General features: G+C 41.4%; 1 protein-coding gene across 1 annotated transcript in view; it reads left to right on the top strand.

Moving 5' to 3' along the window:
- Positions 1–2,642: 2,642 nt before the first annotated feature.
- MSH2 (mutS homolog 2) overlaps positions 2,643–21,825 on the top strand; it is a 75,375-nt gene continuing 56,192 nt past the window's right edge. The window contains exons 1-4 of the mRNA XM_027623498.1: positions 2,643–2,934; positions 12,117–12,271; positions 16,134–16,412; positions 17,544–17,690. Of these exons, the coding sequence (XP_027479299.1) occupies positions 2,724–2,934; positions 12,117–12,271; positions 16,134–16,412; positions 17,544–17,690 (792 nt within the window). The 5' untranslated portion in view covers positions 2,643–2,723. The remainder of the gene's footprint in view (positions 2,935–12,116; positions 12,272–16,133; positions 16,413–17,543; positions 17,691–21,825) is intronic.

Genomic DNA, 21,825 nt, shown 5'->3' with positions numbered 1-21,825 from the left:
TTATGGTATACACGATGTGGGAAACAAAGGCAGAGGGAAATGGAGATAAAATTAAACGTCCTTATAACCTGCAGCCCATTGACAGATACTTGAGATAGACAGATTACAACATCCCTCCAGGATCCTGAGTCTTCTTTAGCATATGAAAATCCTTTTGGAACTTCCCTTTTCTTTACTCCCTTCAGCCCCAAGGTATATAATCAGTTGCCCCTCACAATCCCTCTTTCTGCCCACGGGTCCTGTCCCGTGCTTTCATAAAACCACCTTTTTGCACCGAAGATGTCTCAAGAATTCTTTCTTGGCTGTCGGCTCCAGACCGCACCAACACACCAATATTTTAAAAAAATGACATCACACAGATGGTTAAGCATACAGAATCTGGAGCAAGACAGAACTCTAGCTCTACCACTTACTACCAACTCTGTAATCTTGGGCAAGTTCTTCACATTTCCAAGTTTCAATTTCTTCATTGTCGAATAAGAATAACAATAGTACCTAATACCAAGAGTTTTGAAGATTAAAACAGTAAACTCATGTAAAACTAAGGAAACACCTGACAGTCCATGAATGCTGATGAACAGTAGCCATTATCATTAACTATAAACACCCACTGGTGTCCTCTCCAAGTGCTTAGTCAAAGAGGTGAACAGTATTTCTAAAACAATGCAGCGAATATTGTTATAATATAAATATGAATAAGGTGGTACTCCAGAAGATAATGCAACTAATTATACCTGTGGAAACTGGGCAGGTTTGAATGAGGAGACATTTGGGCCTGGAAGACAGAATGATGACTAGCAGTTTGCTAGACAAAGAGCAGGAAAGGGCCATTCCAGAAGAGGGCCAAGTTTGTGTTGGAGCCACAAGTGTTGAAAGGGAAGGGGAATTTATTTTAATTATAATTATTATCTTTCAGTAAGCACTCAACCCAGCATGGGGCTTGAACTCAGGACCCAAGATCAATAGTCTTGTGCTCTATGGACTGAGCCAGGCACGGGGAAAGGGAATTTACTGGCCCAGATCCCAGAGGCTGCAGTGAGAGGCTAGAAGGACTGCAGGCTGCGGGAGATGCAAGTCTGTTGCAAAGTAGTCTGCAGTTGGATGATCCACTTCCTCTGCTTCCCAAGGTATTTGAATTTTAACTTGCAGGCCAGTGGTTTCAGAACTGATTGTCAGGACTACCCAAGGAGGTTTTTAAAAACATCCCAACACCCCACCTTCAAAAATTCCAAGCCTTTATATGTGGGTGGGGCCCAGGAATATCTTTGAAAAGCCCCCGGGGGTAATTCTGCAGCTGAGTCCAGGTTGGGGCTGCTTCCACAGTTTAAGGGTGGGCTTAACAGGAGCGTGCAATACCATTCCTAAGGCAGCTAACTGCAGGACACATCCTGACCCGCAGGTTTTTTTTTTTTAAAGATTTTATTTATTTATTTGAGAGAGAGAATGAGAGATAGAGAGCACGAGAGGGAAGAGGGTCAGAGGGAGAAGCAGACTCCCTGCTGAGCAGGGAGCCCGATGTGGGACTCAATTCCGGGACTCCAGGATCATGACCTGAGCAGAAGGCAGTCGCTTAACCAACTGAGCCACCCAGGCGCCCGACCCGCAGTTTTGCTCAATATTAAAAAAAAAAAATTTCATCCTATGTTTTTCACCTGAGCAGTTATCTTCTAACAGTTTACTTACTATACATTTACTTACTGTATCATCTGAATTCATTCATTAGAATGCAAACTGAACATTACTAGTGATCCTCAGATTCTAGAAGAGGCTGGCACATTGAAGGCACATCGTTTTGTTTTTGAATGTGGGCTCCTGGGTGGCTCATTCGTTAAGCATCTGCCTTCGGCTCAGGTCATGATCCCCGGGTCCTGGGATGGAGGCCCGCATTGGGCCTCACATCGGGCTCCCCGCTCAGTTGGAGGCCTGAGTCTTCCTCTCCCACTCGCCCTGCTTGTGTTCCCAATCTCTCTCTGTCAAATAAATAAATAAAATCTTTAAAAAAAAAATGTTTTTGAATGAGTCAAAGAATGGAGGAAACGAGAATGTGGCTAGTACAGAGCAATAAGGAGGTTATGGAAAAACCTATAATCTTGATGTTGGCAGTTGGTTAAAAAGGAAAAGGAAAGGCTGTTAGGGAGAGTGGGGTGCAGTTTTATTTTTTTTAATTCCAGTATTAACGTACAGTGTTATGTTACTTACAGGCGTACAATATAGTGATTCAACGATTCTATACATTACTCAGTGCTCAGAGAGGAGGTGAAGTTTTAAAAAAAATGTAGTGATGGGGAGAAAGGCTGGTTTTTCCTGTTCTCGAGGTTCTTTCTGATTTCACTCTCATGCTTCCGAGTACTAAACTCAAAACCGCCAGATAGGCCCACTTGGCCGCCTTCCCTAACTACCTACCCACCCGGATTCCACGCGAGCACTGCAGAAACACCTGACCTGAAATCTTCTAATGTCGGCCGTCTGCAGGGTCTGCGCGCGACCTAGGTTTACGCGTGCGCAGTAGACAGAATTACCACCGTGCGCGGGAAGCTGGGCCGCGTCCGCCTATGATTGGCTGCCGCGGCGGACTCCCACCCACCGAAGTGCAGCGGTGGGTGTGATTGGGTGTCTCAGCAAAGGCCGGACGCCGCACGGGAGGGAGGGAAGGGAGGCGGGAAACAGTTTAGGGGGTGCGGGGTCGCGTAGTTCCTTCTGGCAGGCGGTGAAGAGGTTCCGAAATGGCGGTGCAGCCGAAGGAAACGCTGCAGCTGGAGAGCGCGGCCGAAGTCGGCTTCGTGCGCTTCTTCCAGGCCATGCCGGAGAAGCCGACCACCACGGTGCGCCTCTTCGACCGGGGCGACTTCTACACGGCGCACCACGAGGACGCGCTGCTGGCTGCCCGAGAAGTGTTCAAGACCCAGGGGGTAGTCAAGTACATAGGGCCGGCAGGTGAGGGCGGGGACGGCTTGGGCTCCCCCTAGGCCGCGGGCGGCGAGCGGGCTCTCGGGCGAGGAGGCACGGGGGCGGGGACGTCGGTGTCTCCCAGGGATGGCGATTTCGCCGGCCGCTGCCTGGCCGAGTGGGGCGCCATCCGCCCCTGCCCCACCTCCGCCCTGAGCGTGTCCCTCTGCAGCGGCCCCAGACCTGAACTAACAACGGACACGGGGGGAGCGTTCACTCTGGCAGGCGTTTTAATACACTGTTCTTTTTAATTGCACAGCAGTCGCGTGGGTGTCTGCCCACGGCCCCGCCTTGGCCCTGTAAATCTCCCCCGCAAACTCCGGTCCGGGAGTGAGATTTAAAGTAGGGGGTTTGGGAGACCATTTCATGTCACCAGTGTGGTTTTGCCCACACTCCACTTAACACCTCTGGTTCAGTGTGGGGATCTGGAACGGGTTGCTGTTAGACCTCGAATTTGGAGCCAGATTTCTTGGATTCACGTCGCGGCGCCTCCACTTAATAGCTGCGTGACTTTGGGCTAGTCACGTATGTCTTTGCCTCAGCTCGGCATTGCGTGCCCTCCGTAATCCGACCCCATCTCCCCCTCATCATCTCCCCCTGTAAGGCTACAGACTTCTCACCCAATGTGAGCGAGATGTTCTAGATGTTTTATATTGATTGCTTTACTCCCCGGCATCGTTGTGATGATGGAAAGAGCATTCTGGGGGGAGTGAGGAGTCGTGGGTTCTAGTCCTGCCTTTGCCACATGCTGATGGAATGTCAGTATTTCATTCATCAGACAAAAGTTTGAGTGCTGCTATGTCAGGGTTATGGACAGTTGGAAAGACAGTATCCCTGCCTTCACACACCTCACTCTAGTGGAGAGCAAGGCAGAAATAATAACTGAAGGTGAAGAACTGTGGAGGTGTGCGCCATAGCAAGTTTTTGAAGAGGCATAGAAGCAGGTATGGCAACAATTGGAGACCACAGAAGAAGCATTAGATGAGAAGCTAAATTCCACTTGAGTTTTGAAGGACTACACTTTCCTGGGGAGAGGGCCTGAAAGGAGGCAGATTGGTGGCTCTGGAGCAGAGAACCCGGAGGAGGGTAGCCCAGGTGGGTGGGGTCAGAGGATGAAAGGTTTTTTGTTGTTGTACTGAGTTGAAATTTTATGCTGTAGGCCCCAGAGGTTGGATGACTTAAGGTGGAGTGGTGTGTTGGATGTTTGGCTGTAAGATGGGGGGGGGGATGGGGGATGGGTTAGAAGGGGGCAAGAGGAGATTAGGATCAGTGAAGACCAGCCAGAAATAGTGAGGGATGGCTTCATAGTTAATGATGGTCTAAGTTCCTTTCCAGTTTTAAACTTGAAATTCAAGGCTAGTGCACTTAGCTCTCCTATTTTTGTATTATGCAGTTGAGAATAACTTTTAAGCATTTAAAATGATGTAAAAAGTTATAAACGTACTTGTATGTTTGTGTAAATTGAATCACTGATTTTTCTAAGCACCTGTTAATGATTCTAATGCTTTTATTTTTCTAATTTAGATTATGAAAGGAATAATGGAAGCTAAGCATTACACCCATTTATTGGGAAGGAAATTTAGTATGAATATCCAGAATCTTCTATACTGGAGTATAGACTTTTAAAAAAACAAAAATTTTCCTTTCATTGCTCTTGAAGGTTAAAATGTAGGTGTTTACTGGGCACATTTCTAAGAATAATCTCGACAGTCACCTATTCATGTTGATAATAGTGTTAAAGGTGAATTTAATTTTTCAGAGATTAGCAAGTAAATGTGAGTTATTCCTAAGCATGTAGTTCTTAGGTTAGACGTTTATGCCAAACACATTTTAGGTAAAGGATTGTCCTAATATGTGTTTGGGTAGGATAATAACAGTAAATTTTTTTTTTAAAGATTTTATTTATTCATTTGAGAGAGAGAGAGCACAAGCAGGGGGAGAAGCAGAGGGAGAGGGAGAAGCAGACTCCCCCGCTGAGCTGGGAGCCCAACATGGGGCTGGATCCCAGGACCTGGAGATCATGACTTGAGCCGGAGGCAGACACTTAACCATCTGAGCCACCCAGTCGCCCTGGATAATAACAGTTATAAAAAGATTGATCATTTGTTACTAGAAATTGGCTGATACAAGTGAAAGAGAGGGACTCACAAATGTCCCGGGGATTCCCAAAGTGGGTGTCTTGCAGTTTTCACTGTGCAAGGTGCGGTGTAACTGAGCATCTTTTTAAAGAATGTAAGGCTGCCAATACTTGTTTTTTGGGAGGAATTTTCCTTCATTTTATTATTATACCATTTAGGTAAAGGGTTAACAAAACCTTTTCCTGTGCTTCTCTATTCCACCTGGAAACCGTGATCAAGTTAAGAAGGTTACTTACGTTTCTAGGCAGCATTGCTTATTGCAGAAATGACCCTAGAGCGGTAACTTATATCTGGACTGTAACGCCTGATGAACTATAAATAACTGATGAGGATCCCATGTACTTGGACTTGAGGCAAATCTCCGAGCCTGTGACCTTTTCCAGCATTCTTTAGCAGTCGAACTTGTCTCTGACTGTAGAAAACAGAAGTTGTTAGAACTCCCATCAATTTCCTGCTCTCAAACCTATACTTTTTTTTTTTAATTTAAAAGATTTTATTTATGTATTTGACAGAGAGCGAGAATAGGAGCACAAGCAGGGGGAGTGGGAGAGGGAGAAGCAGGCCTCCCACTGAGCAGGGAGCCCGATGTGGGGCTTGATCCCAGGACCCTGGGATCATGACCTGAGCCAAAGGCAGACGCTTAACAACTGAGCCACCCCGGCGCCCCTACTTTTTTTTTTTAATATAACTGGTTTGTTGAGGTATTATTCACATACAATATGATTCACACATTTATTTATTCTTGATTCACACATATAAAGTATACATTTCAGTGTTTTATCATTCAGGGGTTTTTAGTATATTCACAAAGTTAAGCAACCATCATTATAGTACATCTTTTTTTTTTTTTTAAGATTTTATTTATTTGAGAGAGAGAGAGCATGAGAGGGGGGAGGGTCAGAGGGAGAAGCCGACTCCCTGCTCAGCAGGGAGCTTGATGTGGAACTCGATCCCGGGACTCCAGGATCATGACCTGAGCCACCCAGGTGCCCCATTTTTTTTTTTTTTTAAAGTAGGCTCCATGCCCAGTGTGGAGCCCAGCATGGGGCTTGAACTCAACGACCCTGAGATCAAGACCTAAGCTGAGATAGGATTTGGACACTCAACTGACTGAGCCACCCAGGTGCCCCACCACAGTGGATTTTATTTATTTATTTTTATTTTTTTAATCATTACCCAACATGGGGCCTGACCTCAAGACCCTGAGATCAAGAGTCGGATGAATGCTCTACCGACTGAGCCAGCCAGGTGCCCCCACAGTAAATTTCTAAAACATTTTTGTCCCCAAAAGAAACCCTGTACCCATTAGCAGTCACCCCTCCTCCCCCCCAATTCTCCCAATGCTAGGCAGCCACTAGCCTGCCATCTCTCTAGATTTGCTTATTCTGGACATTTCATAAAAATGGAATTATAAGGGCGCCTGGGAGGCTCAGTTTGTTAAGCATCTGCTTTCGGCTCAGGTCATGATCCCAGGGTCTTGGGATAGAGGCCCACATTGGGCTCCCTGCTCAGCGGGAAGTATGCTTCTCCCTCCCTCTGCCCCTCCCCCTGCTCATGCGTGCATGTGTGTGCTCTCTCTCTCAAATAACTAAAATTAAAAAAAAATGGAATCATAAAATATGTGGTCTTTCATGACTGGCTTCTTTCACTTAATATTTTCAAGATGTATCTCTGTTATCAATACTTCATTCCTTTTTATTGCCAAATAATATTCTATTGTACGGATATACCATATCTTGTTTTTACCCGTTTGCCAGTTCACAGACATTTGGGTTATTTCTTGAACCTATACTTTTTAATTTCATCTGTACCCATTCTTTCCTCCCTATTGTGCCAGTGAAAAGATGAGCCTCTTGCTTTGGTCTGGATCCCAGTCCCCTCTTCTCAGAGGTACTTTCTGTTTCCTCTATCTGGTTCATGCTGTTCGCATTTAGACTTACATCTTTTTAGCTACTTTCAATCTTCAACATCTAGTACTCACATTGTTATAAAAAAGCCCTGTGAGATGAGTTAGTACCTAGCTCCAATTTATAAATAAGGAATGTTGAGTCCCTGAAAAAGAAAATTACTTAGTTTGTGCATCTTTTGTTGTCAAAACTCAGCTTAGAAAGCATCTCCCTTTGGAAGCCTTTGTTTTGTTTTGTTTTTTAAAAAGATTTTATTTATTTTTTTGACAGAGAGAGACACAGCGAGAGAGGGAACACAGGCAGGGGGAATGGGAGAGGGAGAAGCAGGCTTCCCGCTGAGCAGGGAGCCCGATGCGGGGCTTGATCCCAGGACCCTGGGACCATGACCTGAGCCGAAGGCAGACGCTTAACAACTGAGCCACCCAGGCGCCCCGGAAGCCTTCGTTGATTCCCATGTTAAGACTGCCTGGTTAGTTGCCCTGCCCCTCTTAGGTATTCCCGGCTCTTGGATCTCCTCCTTACCCTAGACACTGCATTTATTCTACCTATTGCCTGTCTATCCCAATAGACTGAAAGCTCTTAGAGAGCAGGATCTATGTTTTAACTAATGCCTGCCTCTGAACCCTAGCCCCTGGGACAACGTCCACATGTAGCAGACACATGGTAATTGTCAGCTGAGTGAGGTTGGGGTCTCCAAATTATTCTTGAAGAGAAGAATCTTGTACGAACCTGAGGCTATTCTTTCTGCGGTACCCCAGGTGGAGGCTGGGTAGCTTTCTGTTCCTATTCCCCTTATTTCACACCAGGAGGTCAGTTTTACTTCCTAGCTGGTTAGACAAAGCCTACAATGCCAGTCTCTTACCAGCAACATAGAGTAGCTATACTTTAGGTGCTTGTCAGTAAATAAGACTTAATGCACTGCCACCCAGTATGTCACAAAAACTCCTTTGAGAGAAATAGTATCTTTGGAGGATAACCTTGGCAGTTGGGCAGCCTGATTGTACATTAGCAGTGGAGATAGGGGAGGCCATGGAGGGAGGGGAATCACCTCATTTGTCTCTTCACCCCACCCACTCTTAAGAAATCATCACTGTTACGAATCTGTGTTCCTGTTGAAAGCCTCATTATTAAAGAGACCAAATTGCTCTGAATCCTTCTATCTAGAACCAGGTAGACAACAGTGATGTGCAGAGTAGTTGGGTGTAAGAGGGAGTGGTGGGGCTTGTGTATCTGAGAGTGCTTGTTCATCCTGTGGTGGCATTCAATTTCAGGTACTTTAAAAACCCTGTGCTGGCAAGACAGTTCTCCAGGCACATCCTACTGGTTTAATGACTTAAGAGCTATTTCAGAATTTTGCCAAACTAATGTTTTTTTTTTTTCCCTCTCAGATTTGTTTTTGCTGAGTTGGACTTTACGTTTTGCCTTTTAATTTTAAGGATGATATGACAAACAGTGGGGTTTTTTTTGTTTTCTTTTTTTTTAAAGATTTTTATTTATTTATTTGATAGAGACACAGCGAGAGAGGGAACACAAGCAGGGGGAGTGGGAGAGGGAGAAGCAAGTTTCCTGCGGAGCAGGGAGACCGAGGTGGGGCTCGATCCCAGAACCCTGGGATCATGACCTGAGCCGAAGGCAGACGCTTCACTGAGCCACCCAGGCGCCCCTGAAAAACAGTGTTTTTTATGTCTTGTATTTACTGGAAGTTGCTGGTAATACAGTGGCGTTTATCAGTGCCTTTAGGAGAAATTCTTCTCTGATTTTGTATTAACTCTAGTTTGCTGCTTTTCCTTTTCTTTGTTTTTTGTTTTTTGTTTTTTAAAGATTTATTTGTTAGAGAGACCCTGCACTAGCAGGGGTAGGGGCAGAGGGAGAGAGAGAGAATCTAAAGTGGACTCCACACAGAACCCAGCTTGGGGCTCGATCTCACAACCATGAGATCATGGCCTCAGCCAAATCCAAGAGTTAGAAACTTAACTGACTGAGCCACCCAGGTGCCTCTGCTGCTTTTCTTGAGCAAGTTTTTTTTCCCTTCATTTTTATTTTTATGACGTCTTTATAATGAATAATGTTACTCATGTCGAATTCAACTGGATGGATTGGTAGGGTGACCAGTTGTTCTGATTTGCTTGGGATTGAGGGGGCTTCTGGACCATTGGACTTTGAGTATTAAAACTAAGAGAGGCTCGGGCAAAATGGGATGAGTGCTAGGCAAAACCAGGAAATTATTTATTAATTATTTTTAAAGATTTTATTTATTTATTTGACAGAGGGGGAGAGAGCACAAGCAGGGGGAGCGGCAGGCAGAGGAGAAGCAGGCTTCCCGCTGAGCAGGGAGCCTGATGTGGGGCTCGATCCCAGTACTCCAGGATCATGACCCAAGGCGAAGATAGATGCGTAACCTACTGACCACCCAGGCGCCCCCAAACCAGGAAATAATTTAGGTAGGGCTGACCATTCCACTCAGGTTCTGATCCTGAGTGACTGTTAGTTGGGAGATAGAAGTCTTTTGCAGGCTGGAGGCCTTTGGTCTCGCACATCCCTCTGAGAATGTGAGTATAGGCCTTGTTGAATGGGATTCTAGAGTAAACATAATATTCATATAATTTGCTTTCTAAATGCAAGCTAAAAACATTTTAAAAAGCTAAAAAAAATGCAAGCTAAAGAAACAGCAGTCTATTCAAGTCTCTAAGAAAATATGACTGTTAAACATACTGAGTTGAAAACTGGTGGCCTATATAGTGTTTTGCTCTAAGTTTGAACTGATTGCCTATATTTTAAAAATTGGGAGATTTCAGGGAAAAAATTCATATTTTGAGCTGCTTCTGAAAAATCTGCACAGTTGAAAACTTGGGGTGTAAATATCCCTGCAGTTCAGCAGTGGTTTGGAGCTGAGCGGCTGCTCTCTCTGACATAGTCTAGACTCTTCCTTTACCCTGATGTGCTTTCTTTTTGTCACTGTTCCCACCACTCCATATGGTCTCTTTTGAAGCCACTTGTCATGTCAGCTGTGTTGTTGCTCTTCTTTTGGCTTCCTTTGCTTGTTTGGTACCTGCCTGGTCCCTATAGATACTTGTTTGCCAGTCCTGGATGAGGTAATGAGGAATGTTCTAGGGAAGAACCTTGGAGAGGCAAGATTTGAGCCCTTTCTCAGGGTGTCTGACAGTGGGAATTCTTGCTAGTACTTGTAACTAATGAAAGGGATATTGGAAGCCTCAGCTGTCCTTAGCTGTACAGAACGATTGCCTTATGTCATTTAATTTTTTATGCTTGTTTATATTTGATATTTGTACTTGGCATGATCTATTAATTAAATTTAGGTTACAGGAGCACCTGGGTGGCTCAGTCGTTAAGCGTCTGCCTTCGGCTCAGGTTATGATCCACGGTCCTGGGATCGAGCCCCGCATCGGGCTCCCTGCTCAGCGGGAAGTCTGCTTCTCCCTCTCCCACTCCCCCTGCTTGTGTTCCCTCTCTCGCTGTGTCTCTCTCTGTAAAATAAATAAATAAAATCTTTTAAAAAAAATTTAGTTTACATCTTTATTTTTTATTTTTATTTTTTCAAAGATTTATTTATTAGAGAGAGAGAGAGCACGTGAGCGTCCACATAAGTAGACCCAGCAGCAGGCAGAGGGAGAGGGAGCAGCAGACTCCCTGCTGAACAGGGAGCCCGATGCAGGACTCGATCCCAGGACCCTGGGATCATGACCGGAACTGAAGGCAGATACTTAATTGACTGAGCCACCCAGGCACCCCCAAGTATTACCTTTAAGTGAATAATTGGTATTACCTCTAATGTATGAAAACTGAGTTTTTATTCCATTTGGTGGTATGGGTGATTTTATTAATTTTGTAGGAAATTGGTAATTGCAAATCAAAACTAAGGTGGGACACTTTCCTATCTTGACCTTGGCACTATTGATATTTTGGACTGAATAATTTGTTGTTGTGAGGGGCTATCCTGTGCATGTTTAACAGCATCTCTGCCTCACCATTAGATTCCATTAGTACTCCCCTTTCCTCCCTCCTTGTGACAACCCAAATGTTCCCAGACATTGGCACATGTCTGCTAGAGAAACAAGATTGTTCCCAGTTGAGAACTAGTGATCTCAGATAAAGACCAGAAAGTTTTAAAACTCTGTTGATTGGATAGGGGAAATAGATGCACTCATACTTTATGGATGATAGTGTTAATTGCCATAGCCAACCAAGGAGAATAGTCTGGCAATATTTATCAAAATCACTCATATTCTTGATAATTTCCAGTTTAGGGGCTTTATCTTACAGATGTACTCACATGTTTGGAGAGTGAAGCATGTACAAGATTATTTATGCAGCATTGTTGTAATAGCAGAGACTGGAAACACTCTATTATGTCCATCAGTAAGACTAAATTATAGAATATCCTCAGAGTCATTGGAATGTTTGCAGCTGTAAACAGAAAGGAGCTGATTGTACTGATGAACAACCTCCAGAATATATTAAAATTAAAAAAAAGCCAATATACAGAACAGTGTTTGTAGTATGCACTTACTGATATAGGAGAGGAACAAAGTAGTGCTTGTGTGTGCACAGCTTGTGTTTGGGAATATATTTTATAAACTTGATAGCACTTGGCTGGTGAATTGGATGTGTAGGCAATCAGTGGTGAAGGGGAAGGCTCCTTTTTGCTGTACTTTTTTGAACCTTTGAATTTTGATCTGTGTTACCTAGAACATTTTGCAATGAATAATGACTAATTTTTTGGACTTTTTGGAAAAAGTTTTAATTCCGTACAAATGCTAATATAGTTATAAGACTTTTATTCAGACTTCTGAGAAACCAATTATAAGAAAGGACAAGTAAGTTTAGCTATGTATGTATATACTCATTCTTTTATCTTTGTATCTTCTTAATTTTTTATTTTGATGTGTAGGTTCCACAGAAGGGGGCCGAGTGGGGTGCTGCATCTCTTCACCTTTTTATACCCTTCAACTGGGACGAGTATTAAGTGCTTGATAAATAGTTTATTGAAGGAATGAATTACTGAGAGAAGAATTTAGCCTCGGGGTAGCCATTGTGTTGAGTATTTGAACACTTACTACTTTAAATCCTCAAATCTGTAACATGTATTTTTAATATTTTTCTTTAGGAACAAAGACTCTGGAGAGTGTTGTGCTTAGTAAAATGAATTTTGAATCTTTTGTAAAAGATCTTCTTCTAGTTCGCCAGTATAGAGTTGAAGTTTATAAGAATAGAGCTGGAAATAAAGCCTCAAAGGAGAATGATTGGTATCTGGCATTTAAGGTAATTATCTTCCTCTTTAATTTGGTTATGATTTTGAAGAGTAGAAAAAATAAAGATGTGGGGGAATTCTATTGTGTGTTTTCATATTTTAACCAGGTTGTGATAATAAAATGCTTTGAGAAATAAATACTCTTTAGCATGTGGTTTTTAAAATCACAGTTTTATAGCAGTATAGAAATTCAGTAAATCCTTATTATGAAAGTGAGTTTTGTCAGTATCCCTGAAACCTAAATAATAAAATAGACTTTACATAAAATTGAATACCAGCATTAAACAACAATTTGATTTTACTGTTTTTAAAGTAGTATCACACAGATTTACTGTATCCCGAATATCTCATTTATACACATTTGTTTTTTAAGATTTAAAAAAAATTTTTTTTGAAGATTTTATTTATTTGAGAGAGACAGCATGAGTGGGAGGGGCGGAGGGAGAGGGAGAGAGAGAATCTTAAGCAGACTCCATGCTGAGCATGGAGCCAGACGTGGGGCTCTATCCCAGTACCCTGAGATCGTGACCTAATCAAGAGTCAGATGCTTTACAGACTGAGCCACCCAGGCACCCTATTTTTATTTTATTTTTAAAGATGTATTTATTTGAGGGGCACCTGGGTGGCTCCATCAGTTAAGTGTCTGCCTTTGGCTCAGGCCATGATCCCAGGGTCCTGTAATCAAGCCCCACATCGGGCTCCTGCTTGTGCTTTCTCTCTATCCCTTTCTCTCTCTCTCTCTCTCTCTCTCTCTCAAATAAATAAGTAAAATCTTTAAAAAAAAAAAGATTTATTTATTTGAGAAAGACCTCGAGAGCAAGTTAGGGGAGGGACAGAGGGAAAGATTTTCAAGCAGACTCCCCACGGAGCAGGAGCCCCAAGGCCAGCTCAATCTCATAACCTTGAGATCATGACCTGAGCAGAAATCAGGAGTCTGGCACTTAAGCGGCTAAGCCAGCCAGGCACCCCCCCCCTTTTTTTATTCTCAATTTTTTTTTATTTTTTAAACTCTATTTATTAATTTAAAATAATCTCTACACCCAACGTGGGGCTTGAATTTACAGTCGAGTCACGTGCCAATCAGGCGCCCCTCATTTGTACTCGTTTGTAATGTGTTTGTATCTTTGTATATCCTTTCTCTTCCATTAACTCTCTAATTTTTTATAAGTCAGGGATTTTAGTGGTGATCCTATTTCTTGATGTCCTTAGAAAGGCTCACTGACATGAATGCTTCTGCCTTCATGGAGGTAGTCGTGCTATTTGGTTTTGTATAATGATTCCTTCGTTGTGAGTCTGTAAGGTCCTGTGTTTGATGTTCAAATGCAGTGCCTACAGAGTAGGTTCCCAATAATACTGGAATAAATTAATGGTTAGAATGTAGTTGGGGAGGTGAGATTTATTCTCGAAAGGAAATAAATGTGTGATAAGGGAGACAGTGCTCTGGGCTTATAGTCAGCATATGTTCTTTTCTCCTCTGTCCCTCTGGGTGTCCTTGGCAAATTTCCCAACCTTCTCTTGTATCTGTTTCTGCATAAGCAGTAAAATTAGAAGGTTTTTTTTTTTAATGTTTTCCAATTTGAAAGTCCTTTGATTTTTTTTTTTGTCTTGTTTTCCTTGTGAAGTTTAATAGAATACTTAAACATTTGATCTTGGTACTACCCCAGATACAATCTTTTTTAAGATTTATTTATTTATTTGTCAGAGGGAAAGAGAGAGAAAGAACATGAACAGGGGGAACAGCAGGCAGATGGAGAAACAGGCACCCTGCTGAGCAGGGAGCCCAATGCAGGACTCGTCCTCAGGACCCTGGGACCATGACCTGAGCTGAAGGCAGATGTTTAACCGACTGAGCCACCCAGGCGCCCCAAATATAATCTTCTTCAATCTTTGTTCCATAGTGTGTCCTCCTCCCCTGCCCACCTTTGTAAATGTAGACATTTACTGAAGATTATATCTGGGTGGGAGAATTTAGCATTTAACTTCATAGAGTTTCCTGGGGATTTTCATTGGTGTTTTCCTGAGAATGGTGGGGCCTTTACTTAGAGTTTTAGCCTATGTCTTGAAAGATTTTAATAGAAAATTGAGGGTACCACAAAGTGATGTTTTCTATCTCATTCTTCACAGAACTCAGTAACACCAAAATGTGGAATCCTAAATTTAAGAGATTACCTTGATTATCAGCCCATCACACCTCACTCTGACATATCAGAATCCTTCAAGATGAATTCTCCTTAACCCCTACCTTTTAGGTTGGGGAAATTTTTTCAGTTATTTATTTTTATCAGATTAAAAAGGTGGTATCTTCATCCTGACATGTTAAGTTCAGATCTAAAACTGCAAAAGCTGATTTATCATTACATTTTTTAGCTTATTGATTCTATGATAAAGTTTAGTGATATTTAAAATAGTTGATCTCTATGATTGGTTTTTTTCTCATGTTCTCGGTGGTATGTTCAGAGCAGGAAAAGACCTTGGATACCATTTAGTTCACAGGTTACCAGTCTTAATCATTTTCAAGCACCCTCAAGAACCCAATTTTATTAGCTACTGGTTCCCTTTTGAGAGTTTTTTAAAGGTGTGCTTCATAATCTGCAAATCCAAAGTGTATACGTAAAAGTACTGTTTACCTTTGCAATTGAATCTGCTTTTAAAATTTGAATGCAAGATAATGCTTTTTCCATTTCATTAAAAATTTTTTTAAAGGGTGCCTGGCTGGCTCAGTTGGTAGAGCATGCAGCTCTTGATCTCAGGATCATGAGTTTAAACATTGGGCATGGAGCCTACTTTAAAAAAAAAAAAAAATAAGCAAAATAAAAAATTTTAAAAAGATTTTAAGTAATTTTTACACCCAGCATGGGGCTCAGACTCACGACCCTGAGATCAAGAGTCCCATGCTCTTATGACTGAGCCAGCCAGGTGCCCCCCTTCATTTCATTTTTGATCCAGATTTTAATCAACAATCCATAGTTATAGGATATTTAGAATCATGTTATAAAAAATAATTGATTGTCATGACTATGATGCTAAAGACCTTCAGGAACTATTGAACTATTGATGGCTGTTGGTTGTTTAAGTTTGGCTGTCACCATGGTCATTTGGACAGTTTGTGACGATCTCCTGTATCATAGCATGGGCCGTCAATTGCCCCGAAAAATGCCATATGCTACCAGCATATTTCAGCTTCTGATCAGGTTGAAATACGTAGTGTCACCACTGACCTGACACAAGTTCAGCCAAAAGCAAAGAAACTTGAAACTTTAGTTGACCTGTGTAGTCTTAAAGAGAGATTTCTAATCTTTTTGAAATATTGAAAATAGGTCGAGGACCCTGTATTTCTGGGTATTGGAAATCACTGATATAGAACAATCTGTATTTGGAAATCGCTGATAAAGGAACAATCTCTGCCTTTTACAGATAAATATATTGATAGAGAATTGACTTTCCGAGGTCAGCATTTTTGGCTAATTTTACTGGTCTCCTGTGTGGTATAGTCAGTGAAAATACTGGTATGTGCAACTAATAGGTAGATATTTTCACAGGACATAGAAATTTAAGCATACCATTGATAGGATTATCACTTTGAACACCTTAATGATTATGTGTGTATAAATCCAGTGCCAAATTTCAAATTGAAAATCTCTTTTGATATGTTTATTTTTAGATATGACCCAGTGTCCTGAAAATAATTGGAAAAATAGGGAGGATACTTTATAGAAAACAAGATAATAATAATTGGAATATATTGTTATAAGCAGTTTTTTGTAAGAGAAAATTTTGTTAATAAAATTGGTCAGGGTTGGGTAATGCTTGTTTACTAGTAAAATTTTAAAGTACAGTCAACAGTTCTTAAAATTGTTCTTTATCTTTGTTAAGGCTTCTCCAGGTAATCTTTCTCAGTTTGAAGACATTCTCTTTGGTAACAATGATATGTCAGCTTCCATTGGTGTTGTGGGTGTTAAAATATCTACAGTTGATGGCCAAAGACAGGTCGGAGTTGGGTATGTTGACTCCATACAGCGGAAGCTAGGACTTTGTGAGTTCCCCGACAATGATCAGTTCTCCAATTTGGAGGCTCTCCTGATTCAGATTGGACCAAAGGAATGTGTTTTACCAGGAGGAGAGACTGCTGGAGACATGGGAAAACTGAGGCAGGTAAGGGAATCAAGTTAGTGATGGAGGAAAATCTAAGCCTAGGAAAGACTAATTAACATGATAGACACTGTTTTATTTAAAAAAAAAACAACTTCAAAAGTCAATTTTTTATATCTAAATACAGTAACGTATTTTGAGGAAAATGTTGATGTTCATCTTTCACAGGAACTTTGTATCTTTTTTTTTCCCTTAAAGATTATATTTACTTACTTGACAGAGAGAGAGAGGGAGAGCAGGAACACAAGCAGGGGGAGTAGTAGGAGAGGGAGAAGCAGGCTTCCTGCCGAGCAGGGAGCCCAGTGTGGGGCTCAATCCCAGGACCCTGAGATCACAACCTGAGCCGAAGGCAGACGCGGAACGACTGAGCCACCAAGGCTCCCCAGGAACTTTGTATCTTTAAGAGGGCGTTAGAACAGGCTGTTTATTGTTGAAGACTTGTTCTGCTTCAGATCATTTCCCCCTCTCCTTCCTTCCTTCCTAAAAGAGTAACAGAATGTCATCTTAAGGGGATCACATCTGATAAAAAGTAATGCTTTCACAGTTGGGGGCGGGAGGTTATTCAGGTCTATTAAAAATCCACCAATTTATTACTTACTGTGTTTAGCATGGGTTTATCAAATAAGATGTAGGTCTTCAGGATTTTTTGATAGTTCAGGCGGGACGTGTAGCCTCTTATTTTACCGAGTCTTTTTAAAAAATTTGATTGTACTGATTGTGTGTGTGCTTTATTTAAGTATTTAAGGGATGTTGTATCCTCTAAGGATTCTTTTCTTTTTTGGGCTGCAAATGCCATACAAACTGCTTGGGAAAGAGCAAATCTGTGATGGGCATTGTTAGCATAGATGGTATCTAAGCAACATTCTGCAAGTATTACTCTGTTAAGAGTTTTTACTATTGGGACTATTTTTTGAAAGCTTTATGTGAACTTAATTTTAAATTTCCATGGAAACTTAGCTTATAGATTTTAAAAATACTTGTTTATATGTTACCAATGTCTTGCACATTGTATAACAATTTAATGTGGGTTAATAATTGGTGAAGCTGTTGCTACTGTATTTGTGGTATAGTTTTTTCTCATTTCTTTTTTAACTCCTTTTCTTGAAGTAATTTAAATTATTTCTTGTAAAATAGGTTATTCAGAGAGGAGGAATTCTGATCACAGAAAGAAAAAGAGCTGACTTTTTTACAAAAGATATTTATCAGGACCTCAACCGGTTGTTGAAAGGCAAAAAGGGAGAACAGGTGAATAGTGCTGTCTTGCCAGAAATGGAGAATCAGGTATGTGCATTACAATACAAATTTACTCTTAAATTATGATCATGACTTATAGAAGGCTGCTTGTTTCATCTCTCTCAAGGTCTAAACTGTGGATCACTGATATTAATTAAGTTTATCATTACTGTGATGAAGCTTGTGAAAAATAAGGAAACGACTAGAAAAATTGAAACATAACCTTAAATATAATTAATTATATTTATGCAACATATATCCTTGGGGCAAGAAGAGTTTTATTGATTTCACAGGAAAGAGCCTGATTACTGTCATTTAAGTGGATGAGATAGCATAGTGGTTGTAGGGGGAAAAAAGACCTAGCACAGCAATTATAATGTATAAGTAGTGGGTTCCTTAATAAATTACTTCACCTTTATGACAGGCAGTTTCATTTTTTGTTAAATAGATAATTTTTGTTTTTTTTTTGAAGACTCTGCACTTTTTAAAAAATATATATTTTATTTACTTATTTGTCAGAGAGAGAGAAAGTGCACAAGCAGGGGGAGCAGCAGGCAGAGGGAGAAGCCGGCTCCCCACTGAGCAAGGAGCCGGATGTGGGGCTCGATCCCAGGACCCCGGGTTCATGACCTGAGCCAAATGCAGATGCTTAACCCACTGAACCACCTAGGCCACCCAGACATCCCTAGATCATAAATCTTAAAGGATTGTTGTGAAGATTAGGGAGTAATAAGGTTGGAAGTATATATAGTATGCGTAGTGCATAATAAATACTACATTTTAACAGGTTGGCTAAAAAATTGGCACTGGTTATGTATGTTTAGTTGTAGAAGTGAATATGGAAACAATGTAATTTTTTATGGGATTTTTTACTGGTTGAAGTGTTTCTTTGTTCAAACCTTTGAGGTGAGTATGGCATGAGATGTATTTTTACATATTTAAAAAAATATGGGAAGCTCTTCACAGGATATTTGTGGGTCACTGATAAGTAAAATGAAAAATTCTATTGTATACTTAAACAAGACAGAACAAACTTTATAACTTAGAATTCTCAAAGTAGATTTCAAACTAGAATGAACTGGGACTGTTATGATTATCATGATTTTGAGGTGATTGCCTGTCATAATAGTTTGATTCTTTTTTTTTTAAGGATTTTATTTATTTATTTGACAAGAGACACAGCGAGAGAGGAAACACAAGCAGGGGGAGTGGGAGAGGGAGAAGCAGGCTCCCTGCTGGGGCTCGATTCCAGGACCCTGGGATCATAACCTGAACCGAAGGCAAGCGCTTTATGACTGAGCCACCCAGGCGCACCCTAGTTTGATTCTTATAAATTGAATAATTATTTTAATGTTTGTGTGTGTGATGTAATCAAAAGCCAGTATATATGAGTAGTAATACTGGTATTAGAAACTTAAACTCTTGAGGGTACTAAACGAGAAAAATATGCAGCCAAGAATACTTTATCTAGCTAGGCTGTCATTGAAAATAGAAGGAGAGATAAAAAGTTTCCAGGACACACAGAAACTAAAAGAATTTACAATCACCAAACCAACCCTGCAGAAAATATTGAAAGGGGTCCTCTAAGCAAAGAGAGAGCCCAGAAGTAACATAGACCAGAAAGGAACAGAGACAATATATAGTAACTGTCACCTTACAGGCAGTACAATGGCACTAAATTCATATCTTTCAATAGTTACCCTGAATGTAAATGGGCTAAATCAAAAGACAGGGTATCAGATTGGATAAAAAAGGAAGACCCTTCAATATGCTGTCTGCAAGAGACTCATTTTAGAACAAAGACACTGCCAGATTGAAAGTGAGGGGTGGAAAACCATTTATCATGCTAATGGACATCAAAAGAAAGCTGGGGTGGCAAACCTTGTATCAGACAGATTATAAACCAAAGACTGTAATAAAAGATGAGGAAGAACACTATATCTTACTTAAAGGGTCTATCCAACAGTATCTAACAATTGTAATTATTTACACCCCTAACAAGGGAGCAGCCAATTATATAAGCCAATTAATAAAATCAAAGAAACACATCAACAATAATACAATAACAGTAAGGAACTTTAATAATCCCCTCACTGAAATGGACAGATCATCTAAGCAAAAGATCAACAAGGAAATAAGGGCTTTAAATGACACACTGGACTAGATGGACTACATAGTTATATTCAGAACGTTCCAGAAGTGCCTGGGTGGCTCAGTCATGAAGCGTCTTCCTTCAGTTCAGGTCATGGTCCCAGGGTCCTGGAATCGAGCCCTGCATCGGGCTCCCTGCTCAGTGGAAAGCCTGTTTCTCCCTTTCCCTCTTCCCCTGCTTGTGTTCCCTCTCTGGCTGTGTCTCTCCTGTCAAATAAATAAATAAAATGGGTGGCTCAGTCGTTAAGTGTCTACTTTCGGCTCGGGTCATGATCCCAGGGTCCCGGGATTGAGCCCCACGTCAGGCTCCCTGCCCAGCGGGAAGCCTGCTTCTCCCTCTCCCGCTCCCCCTCTTGTGTTCCCTCTCTCGCTGTGTCTCTCTCTCTGTCAAATAAATAAAATCTTTAAAAAAATAAATAAAAAAACATTCCATAACAAAGCTACAGAATACACATTCTTCTCTAGTGCACGTGGAACATTTTCCAGAATAGATTACATCCTGGGTCACAAATCAGGTCTCAACTGGTACCAAAAGATTGGGATCATTCCCTGCATATTTTCAAACCACAGTGCTTTGAAACTCGAACTCAGTCAGAGGAAAGTTGGAAAGAACTCAAATACATGAAGGCTAAAGAGCATCCTACTAAAGAGTGAATGGGTCAACGAGGAAATTGAAGAAGAATTAAAAAAAAATCTTGGAAACAAATGAAAATGAAAACAAAACTGGGGCACCTGGGTGGCTCAGTCATTAAGCGACTGCCTTTGGGGGCGCCTGGGTGGCTCAGTCGTTAAGCGTTTGCCTTCGGCTAGGGTCGTGATCCCGGGTCCTGGGATTGAGCCCCGCTTTGGGCTCCCTGCTCGGCGGGAAGCCTTCTTTTCCCTCTCCCACTCCCCCTGCTTGTGTTCCCTCTCTCACTGTGTCTCTTTCTGTCAAATAAAATCTTTAAAAATAGAAAAAGCACAACTGTTCAGAAATCTTTGGGACGCAGCAAAGGTGGTACTAAGACAGAAGTATATACCAATACCAGCCTTTCTCAAGAAACAAGAAAGGTAATGTCTCAAATACACAACCTAAGCCTACACCAAAAGGAGCTGGAGAATGAATGGCAACGCCTAAACCCAGCAGGAGAAGAGAAATAATATCAGAGCAGAAATCAATGAAAGAGAAACCAAAAGAACAGTAGAACACATCAACGGAACTAGGAGCTGGCTCTTTGAAAGAATTGATAAGATTGATAAACCCCTGGCCAGACTTATCAGAAAGAAAAGAGAAAGGACCCAAATAAATAAAATCATGAATGAAAAAGGAGAGATCACAACCAATACTGAAGAAATACAATTATAAGAACATACGAGCAACTATATGCCAACAAATTAGACAATGTGGAAGAAATGGATATGTTCCTAGAGATGTATAACCTACCAAAACTGAACCAGGAAGAAAGAGAAAACCTGAACAGACCCATAACCAGCAAGGAAATTGAAGCAGTAATCAAAAATCTCCCAACAAACAAGAGCCCAGGGTCAGATGGCTTACCAGGGGAATTCTACCAAACATTTAAAGAAAAATTAATACCTATTCTTCTGAAACTGTTCCAAAAAATAGAAATGGAAGGAAAACTTGCAAACTCATTTTATGAGGCCAACATTGCCTTGATTCCAAAACCAGACAAAGACCCCACCAAAAAGAATTACAGACCAGTATCCCTGATGAACATGGATGCAAAAATTCTCACCAAGATACTAGCCAATAGGATCCAACAGTCCATTAAAAGGATTATTCACCATGACCAAGTGAGATTTATTCCTGGGCTGCAAGGTTGGTTCAACATCCGCAAATTAATGTGATACACTACATTAATAAAAGAAAGGACAAGGGGTGCCTGGGTAGCTCAGTTGGTTAAGGAGCTGCCTTTGGCTCATGTCATGATCCTGGGGTCCTGGGATCAAGCCCCGCATCAGGCTCCCTGCTCAGCTGGGAGCCTGCTTCTCCCTCTGCCTGCCGCTCTGCCTACTTGTGCTTTTTCTCTCT

Source organism: Zalophus californianus, chromosome 8, assembly GCF_009762305.2.
Source record: "Zalophus californianus isolate mZalCal1 chromosome 8, mZalCal1.pri.v2, whole genome shotgun sequence".
NCBI lineage: Eukaryota > Metazoa > Chordata > Mammalia > Carnivora > Otariidae > Zalophus > Zalophus californianus.
Note: the sequence above shows the minus strand (reverse complement) of the source record. Positions and strands in the feature narration are given on the sequence as shown.